Below are 9634 nucleotides of genomic sequence, written 5' to 3' on the forward strand. Positions count from 1 at the left end.
TCAACTCCTTGAATTTGTCGGAAACCCTTTGCGACAAGTCGAGCTTTATAGACGAGTAATATTACCATCGGCATCTGTTTTTCTCTTGAAGATCCATTTATTCTCGACAGCCTTTCGGCTATCGGGTAAGTCTACCAAAGTCCATACTTTGTTATCATACATGGATCCCATTTCGGATTTCATGGCTTCTTGCCATTTGTTGGAATCTGGGCTCATCATCGCTTCTTCATACGTCGCGGGGTCCTCATCATTGTTATCCACAATCATGACATTTAGACAAGGATCATACCAATCAGGAGTGGCACGTTCCCTTGTCGATCTGCGAGGTTCAGTAGTTTCCTCGTTCGAAGTTTCATGATCATTATCATTAGCTTCCTCTGTTGCCGGTGTAGGCGGTACAGGTACTGCGCTACTCTGATCAACGAGTATAGATTCATCAATCTCATCGAGTTCTACTTTTCTTCCAGTCACTTCTTTAGTGAGAAATTCTTTCTCAAGAAAGGTTCCGTTCTTAGCAACAAAGATTTTGCCTTCGGATTTGTGATAGAAAGTGTACCCTATAGTTTCCTTAGGGTATCCTATGAAGACGCATTTCTCCGCTTTGGGTTCTAGCTTGTCCGGTTGTAACTTCTTTACATAGGCTTCGCAACCCCAAACTTTCAGGAACGACAACTTAGGTTTCTTATTAAACCATAATTCATACGGTGTCGTTTCTACGGATTTTGATGGTGCTCTATTTAAAGTGAATGCGGCTGTCTCTAATGCATAACTCCAAAATGATAACGGCAAATCAGTAAGAGACATCATAGAACGAACCATATCTAAGAGAGTTCGATTACGACGTTCGGACACACCGTTTCGTTGTGGTGTTCCCGGCGGTGTCAATTGTGAAAGTATTCCGCATTTCTTTAAATGCATGCCAAACTCATAACTCAGATATTCACCTCCACGATCAGATCGTAGAAATTTAATCTTCTTGTTACGTTGATTTTCTACTTCACTTTGAAATTCCTTAAACTTCTCGAAAGTTTCGGATTTATGTTTCATGAAATAGATATACCCATATCTACTCAGATCATCTGTGAAGGTTAGAACATAACGATAACCACCGCGCGATGCTACGCTCATTGGTCCGCACACATCGGTATGTATGATTTCCAATAAGTCGGTAGCTCGCTCCATCATACCGAGAAAATGGAGTCTTAGTCATTTTACCCATTAGACATGCTTCGCATCTATCAAGTGACTCAAAGTCAAGTGATTCAAGTAATCCATCGGTATGGAGTTTCTTCATGCGTTTCACTCCAATATGACCAAGACGACGAGTGCCACATATAAGTAGAATTATCATTCAATTTAATTCGCTTAGCATCAATGTTATGTATATGCGTATCACTACTATCGAGATCTAACGAAATAAGCCATTCTTTTGTGGTGCTCGACCATAAAAGATATTATTCATAAAAATAGAACAACCATTATTCTCAGACTTGAATGAATAACCGTCTTGCATTAAACAAGATCCGGATATAATGTTCATGCTCAACGCGGGTACAAAATAACAATTATTTAGGCTTAAAACTAATCCCGAAGGTAGATGTAGAGGAAGTGTGCCGACAGCGATCACATCGACTTTGGATCCGTTTCCAACGCGCATCGTCACTTCATCTTTCGGTAGTCTTCGTTTATTCTTTAGTTCCTGTTTCGAGTTACAAATATGAGCAACCGAACCGAGTATCAAATACCCAGGTACTAGAACGAGAACCGAGTGAGATAAACATCTATAACATGTATATCGGATATACCTTCTTTCTTCTTCTTGACAAGGCCGCTCTTCGGATCAGCCGGATACTTGGAGCAATTACGCTTCCGGTGTCCCTTCTCCTTGCGGTAATAGCACTCAGCATCGGGCTTAGGGCCGTTCTTAGGTTTCATAGGAGGCGTGGCAGCTTTCTTGCCACCCTTCTTGAATTTTCCCTTAGACTTGCCCTGTTTCTTGAAGCTGGTGGTCTTGTTGACCATCAACACTTGGTGCTCTTTCTTGATCTCAATCTCGGCAGCTTTTAGCATGCCAAAGAGTTCAGGTAACTCCTTGTTCATGTTCTGCATATTGTAGTTCATCACAAAGTTCTTGTAACTTGGTGGCAGTGATTGAAGGACACGATTAATCCCCAGTCTGTTAGGAATCACTATTCCCAAGTCACTGAGTTTCTTCGCATGCCCGGTCATGGCGAGCATGTGCTCACTAACGGAGCTGCCTTCTTCCATCATGCAGCTGAAGAAATGTTTCGATGCTTCATAGCATTCCACGGCCGCATGAGTCTCAAAAATAGCTTTCAGCTCTTTCATCAACTCATGAGGATCGTGGTGCTCAAAACGTTTTTGAAGATCGGATTCCGGATCGCACGGGATGGCACACCGAACTTGAGAGTACCGAGTTTTCCGAGTCTCGTAAACAGCTTTTACTTCATCGGTTTCGGTTTCGCAGGAGGGTCACCTAGCGGTGCATCAAGCACATATTGCAGATTTCCGCCAGAGAGGAAGATCCTCACATGACGGAACCGGTCGGTGAAGTTGCTACCGTTGCTCTTAAGTTTTTCTTTCTCTAGGAACTGGTTAAAATTGATTGGGGACGCCATCTCTACAACATATATTTGCAAAAGTTTAGACTAAGTTTATGACAAATTGAGTTCAAATTTTAATTCAACATAATTAAAAATCTAGGTGAACTCCCACTCAAAACAATATCCCTCGCATTGTCTTAGTGATCACACGAACCAAATCCACCGCACCTAAGTCCGATCATCACGAGACAAGGTGTGATTTCAATGGCGAACACTCAAAGTGTTCATCATATCAACCATATGATTCATGCTCTACCTTTCGGTATCACGTGTTCCGAGACCATGTCTGTACATGCTAGGCTCGTCAAGGCCACCTTAGTATCCGCATGTGCAAAGCTGTCTTGCACCCGTTGTATGCACTTGTTGATTCTATCACACCCGATCATCACGAGATGCTTCGAAACGACAAGTCTTGGTAACGGTGCTACTAAGGATGAACACTTTATTATCTTGAGATTTTAGTGAGGGATCATCTTATAATGCTACCGTCGCGATCTAAGCAAAATAAGATGCATAAAAGGATTAACATCACATGCAGTTCATATGTGATATGATATGGCCCTTTTGTCTTTGCGCCTTTGATCTTCATCTCCAAAGCACGGACATGATCTCCATCATCTTCGGGCATGATCTCCATCATCGTCGGCGTAGCGTCAAGGTCAATGGCGCCGTCTTCATGATTGTCCTCCATGTAGCAACTATTACAACTACTTTGAAATACTACTCAACATGAAATTTAAAGACAACCATAAGGCTCCTGCCGGTTGCCACAATACAATAATGATCATCTCATACATATTCATCATCACATTATGGCCATATCACATCACCAAACCCTGCAAAAACAAGTTAGACGTCTCTAATTTGGTTTGCATATTTTACGTGGTTTAGGGTTTTCGAGAGAGATCTAATCTACCTACGAACATGAACCACAACGTTGATACTAATGTTTTCAATAGAAGAGTAAATTGAATCTTCACTATAGTAGGAGAGACAGACACCCGCAAAGCCTCTTATGCAATACAAGTTGCATGTCGAACGAGGAACAAGTCTCATGAACGCGGTCATGTAAAGTTAGTCCGAGCCGCTTCATCCCACTATGCCACAAAGATGCAAAGTACTCAAACTAAAGATAACAAGAGCATCAACGCCCACAAAACCATTGTGTTCTACTCGTGCAACCATCTATGCATAGACACGGCTACGATACCACTGTAGGATAACGTTGCATAGAAAACAAAAATTTCCTACCGCGAACACGCAATCCAAGCCAAGATGCAATCTAGAAGACGGTAGCAACGAGGGGATTATCGAGTCTCACCCTTGAAGAGATTCCAAAGCCTACAAGATGAGGCTCTTGTTGCTGCGGTAGACGTTCACTTGCCGCTTGCAAAAGCGCGTAGAAGATCTTGATCACCGGCGCCACGAACGGGCAGCACCTCCGTACTCGGTCACACGTTCGGTTGTTGATGAAGACGACGTCCACCTCCCGTTCCAGCGGGCAGCGGAAGTAGTAGCTCCTCTTGAATCCGACAGCACGACGGCGTGGTGTCGGTGGCGGTGGAGAACTCCGGCGGAGCTTCGCTAAGCGTGCGGGAGCTTATGGAGGAGAGGGGGCGGCTAGGGTTTGGGAGGGGGTGGCCGGCCACTCAAGGGGGGCGGCCAGCTTGTGGTCTTGGGGTGGCCGGCCCCCTCCCCTTGGCCCCTCATTATATAGGTGGAAGCCCCAAGTGTTGGACTACAAGTCTCCGAATAAGACCCGAACCCAAAACCTTCCATGTGATAGGGAAACCTACCCAAGGTGGGAATCCCACTTGGGGTGGGATTCCCCCCTTCCATGTGGGGGGGTGGCCGGCCCCCATAGGGAGAGTCCACTTGGGACTCCTCCCCCTCTATGGTTGGCCGGCCCGGGACTCCACCTTCCTTGGTGGTTTCTTCCGGACTTTTCTAGAACCTTCTAGAACCTTCCATAGAACCTTCCGGATCATTTTAATTCACATAAAATGACATCCTATATATGAATCTTATTCTCCGGACCATTCCGGAACTCCTCGTGATGTCCGGGATCTCATCCGGGACTCCGAACAAATATTCGAACTCCATTCCATATTCAAGTTCTACCATTTCAACATCCAACTTTAAGTGTGTCACCCTACGGTTCGCGAACTATGCGGACATGGTTGAGTACTCACTCCGACCAATAACCAATAGCGGGATCCGGAGATCCATAATGGCTCCCACATATTCAACGATGACTTTAGTGATCGAATGAACCATTCACATACGATACCAATTCCCTTTGTCACGCGATATTTTACTTGTCCGAGGTTTGATCTTCGGTATCACTCTATACCTTGTTCAACCTCGTCTCTGACAAGTACTCTTTACTCGTACCGTGGTATGTGGTCTCTTATGAACTTATTCATATGCTTGCAAGACATTAGACGACATTCCACCGAGAGGGCCCGGAGTATATCTATCCGTCATCGGGATGGACAAATCCCACTTGTTGATCCATATGCCTCAACTCATACTTTCCGGATACTTAATCCCACCTTTATAACCACCCATTTACGCAGTGGCGTTTGGTGTAATCAAAGTACCTTTCCGGTATAAGTGATTTACATGATCTCATGGTCATAAGGACTAGGTAACTATGTATCGAAAGCTTATAGCAAATAACTTAATGACGAGATCTTATGCTACGCTTAATTGGGTGTGTCCATTACATCATTCATACAATGATATAACCTTGTTATTAATAACATCCAATGTTCATGATTATGAAACTAATCATCCATTAATCAACAAGCTAGTTAAGAGGCATACTAGGGACTCTTTGTTGTTTACATATCACACATGTACTAATGTTTCGGTTAATACAATTATAGCATGACATATAAACATTTATCATAAACATAAAGATATAAATAATAACCACTTTATTATTGCCTCTAGGGCATATCTCCTTCACCTCGTGTGCCCGACGCCTTCTTCTTCTTCTTCTTCTTCTTCTTCTTCTTCTTCTTCTTCTTCTTCTTCTTCTTCTTCTTCTTCTTCTTCTTCTTCTTCTTCCTCACGCCGTCCGCGTCAATCTCCACGTGATCATCGGCATCCTCACCGGCAGCCTCGTCATCCTCTTAGTCGCCGCCCTCTTCGTCCTCCACCCCCTCCTCCTCCTCCTCCACCTCCTCCCCCTCCTCAGCACCGGCGCCGTCGAATTCGAGCGGGCCCCTGCGGCCATTGAACGGGGCGCCCTCCGGACCGGCTCCTGCCTCGTACGTCGGGGAGTAGAACATAGCGTTGGGATTGAAGCCGCCATGAGGCAGCGCATCCTCGTACCGAGGCGACAAGTTTGGCGTCACGCACCTGGGAGTGGCGGAGGGGCCGTCGTTGTAGAACCCGGAAGTCGACGGGGACAGCACTCCCGAAATGTACGGCGACACCATCGTACTCCATGGCTCGCGTTGGTTGCAGCGATACACCCGGCCAGTGCGTGCTGGTACGAGCGCGCCGCCAACGCCTTCTTCTCCAGCTGCGCCGCCCTCCGTCCTTTCTACTCCGCCATCGACATCTTCCGACGTAGACAGTCTTGATGCCACTGATCATCGTTCCAGCCTCCGGGCTTCTTCTTCGGAGCCGGCGCCTTCCGCAGCTTCGCGAAGGGCGCCTTCGCCCCTTTCTTCTCATTGCCTGGCGGCTTCTTGGCCGCTTTCTTGGCCATTTTTTGGGGGCAGTCGGTGGCGCCATGGATGGGGAGAGCGGCGGGAGGAACACCGTAGCGACGGCGGGAGGGAGAAATGAATCGACAGGCGGGATAGGTTAAATGTGTTGGGATGGTAGAAATGCGTGGCGGGAGAGGCGCGATTAGGCGGAAGCAGTGGACGAATTTTTCCTGTGCTGTTGACGCGTCGGTCCCGCCACGCCTCGCCTCACTTTTCGGTGTGTCCGGCGTCCCCGGAGCGTCCCATGTGTAGCGGGGATGGGCTCGGGGCGCCGGACACCGTATCAGACCGCGTCGGACAAAAACGGTTTTGAGGGACGCGGCTGGGAAGGTTTTTTTGTCTGGAGCGCCCAAAATCGCTTTGGGGACTGCTCAGGGGACGCGACTGGAGATATTCTTAATTTAGCAGGGCAAACCTTACGGAAAAAGTAAATCGCATCCGTAGTCTCTGTTTTCCAAATTCTAATAAGGAGATTTTTCAATTCAAATTTACTTCAGTCTATGCATACAGTAGTTGCATACGCAACCTCTTGCCTTTGTCAGGCAGGCCTGCGTCTACACTCTACAGTAGCACAGTAGCATCAGCTGCGTGCTGTACAGCTTGCGCCAGGAGTCTACACTAGCAGCCAAACAATATCAGTAGTCCATCCACCAATCGCGAGAACACCACAGACATGTCGCTCCTGCGCCTAGGCCTCCTAGGCCTCTCCGCCGCCATCTCCGGCAACCTCCGCCGCTCCCTCTCCACCGCCACGTACTCGCACCCACCATGGGTCATCATCCAGGATACAACGATGGTGGACAGATCATTGTCGGACCCGGGCGTGTGCTTCCGCGCCGTCGATCCTCCGGGCGTCTCTGACATCACCGCCCCGGCGCACCTCATTAGCCCCAGGGAACGCCCCGCCTCTGACATCTTCCAACTTCTCGCCGGCGATGTTCGCGCAGCCAGCGGCGACGGCCATCTCCTCCTCAACTACCACGATCTCCAAGCGGGGAGGGAGGTTCCCTGGACCTCCTGGGAAATGACCGAGGACGTCGAAACCCACCGCTTCGTCTGCAACCCTCTCAGCGGCCAGATGCTCCGCCTGCCGGACATCGGTGGCTCCAAGAGGATCCTTGTCCACAACCACATGGGCCTCCTCACCCAGGCCGATGGCGGGCGCGGGCACGGGCCGCCTGACAGATTCGCCGTAGCCGATCTCGTCTTCAATGGCACTGGCCTTCAGCGGTTTCTGTCAGATGAAGGAGAGTGGGAGACGGTGGTGAGCATGCCATGCCGATCTCTCCCCCCGCGCGAGTTGTTGATATTCCAAGAGACGGTTGCCTTGGGCGGCCGGCTGTGGTGGGTCGACTTGACCTTCGGCGTCATCTCCGTGGACCCATTCGCCCACCGGCCGGAGGTCTGCTGCATCGAGCTGCCCAGCGGCAGCGTCCTGCCTGCACGTGCACCCATAGACGGGGATATCAGCAAGGCCCAAGAAACCGTGAGGTTCATGCAGGAGCTGGCCAAGTACCGGCGCGTTGGGGTGAGCGGCGGGAGGCTGCGGTATGCCGAGCTCACTCCTGGTCCTGGCGGGCCGCTCCTGCTCAGCTCGTTTGCGCTCGATGACGAGGCCAGCGGCTGGATGCTAGAGCATCAGGTGGAGCTCAGCCAGGTCTTGGCGGATGGAGGCTACCAGCTGCAGCACAACTCGCCGGCGCCACAGATCGCCGTCCTCGACCCGCTCAACGCCAGCGCCGTGCATCTCAAGGTTGGCAACCACGTCGTCGTCGTGGACGTGCGCAATGGGAAGGTGATCGGGGCCTCTCCGCCGCTTCCTGAGAGTCAAGCCGACTGCTTTTCTTGTGTGTCATGTGTGCTTCCGCCGTGGCTTGGAGCAAGCCGGATCCCTACAACAGGTAAATCAATCATTCATCCACCTGCTTGTTTTAATAACTGCTACAAATTTAAACTCCTTGCTTTCAGAGTTATTTTGTGTTTGGAGCTTAGACGGAATCTTGTGGTTTGCTCATTATAATCTATATGTAGAGAAATACAAAATTACAAATGGATGAATTTCTTTATCGGCTCCCATTATTTGTCGAATCATCTCCGGTTAGGTGGCCGCGTTGGTACATTTCTCTGAAAATGTATAATGATGTCTATTCAATTAAGTACAGTGCTCAGAAAACTACACATATGTTTATTTCAACCGACCACCCAATTTTTGGCTTCTAGTAGATAAATTTTGTTCCCCTTATCAGTGTCAAGCTATGTGAGCTGTGCTGAATTCTTCATAAACTGTTTTATGTATCAGTCTTGGCGGCTGGCACGTTTCTTATAATCAACTCATAGTTTATACAGTTACAAATTTGTTAGGATTATCATTGTGTGTTTGTTATTCAAGTTATTAGCAACAACACATAGTTTATACAGTCTGCTATATTTTTGATAACCTGTTTTATGTAATAGTATTGTCCACTGGCATGTTTCTTGTAAGCAACACATAGTTTATACTGTTACAAACTGTTGAGGATTACCATTGTGTTTGTTATTCAAGTTTATCGTACCTTCCCCGATGAAACCTCTTTTTTTCAGGCAAGAAGGATGACATGGAAGCGACAGATGATCTGGTTATCTGCCTCTAGAATGCGTACCAGCTTAAGTTTCTCTAGGTACTATTTCCTAGAGACCTATCTCATACTCTCTTACCTAATGCTTCTTTCTTGATCCACTATTAATCATCCATTCACCACTTGAGGATGCTTTATCTTTCCTGGTGGTAATGATGACCTCTCTTCTCTTGTTCATCAAATATTATTATCACAAGTGATAGTTTAAAACTCAAGCTTGTATTTTCATACAAATGATAATAATATAATTTTGTGTTGTAAAGTGAGCATGTTGTCAACTCACTTTCTATTTCACTCTTAGACGTGAGATAGATGGGATTCTATTTTTAGGTTTGCTATATGAGTCATTCTTTTACATGATTTAGTCAAACGTCCCTAACATTTTTCACTGTATTTTTTCAGGATTCCTGGAAGCAATTGAGGCGGGGCAGCTGGCGGCATTTTGTCAAATTCTCATTTTGGAGAAATTCTGGAGAAGTTCCTATTGTGTTTATTGTACTTTGTTGAAAATTTATCTCCTTTAGAGGGAAATCTGGCAGTCGTTTTGCAGGCACTTCAGGACATTGCATTAGAACTAGATTAAACCGACATGTAACGGCTAGCACAGAACGGCATGGGTGCTATGCTTATTTGCGAGACAATCCTATGGGCATTTCAAGATGTTGGTCTA

At 47.2% G+C, this 9634-nt stretch overlaps 1 protein-coding gene across 1 annotated transcript; it reads left to right on the plus strand.

Annotated features, from left to right (window-relative positions):
• Positions 1-7022: 7022 nt before the first annotated feature.
• Positions 7023-8979, plus strand: LOC124656297. The gene is made up of 2 exons (XM_047195070.1): positions 7023-8250; positions 8930-8979. Exons 1-2 carry the CDS (start codon positions 7023-7025, stop codon positions 8977-8979), a joined length of 1278 nt encoding a protein of 425 aa, XP_047051026.1.
• The last annotated feature ends 655 nt before the right edge of the window (positions 8980-9634 follow it).

This window comes from Lolium rigidum, chromosome 5, assembly GCF_022539505.1.
Source record: "Lolium rigidum isolate FL_2022 chromosome 5, APGP_CSIRO_Lrig_0.1, whole genome shotgun sequence".
Taxonomy (NCBI): Eukaryota; Viridiplantae; Streptophyta; class Magnoliopsida; order Poales; family Poaceae; genus Lolium; species Lolium rigidum.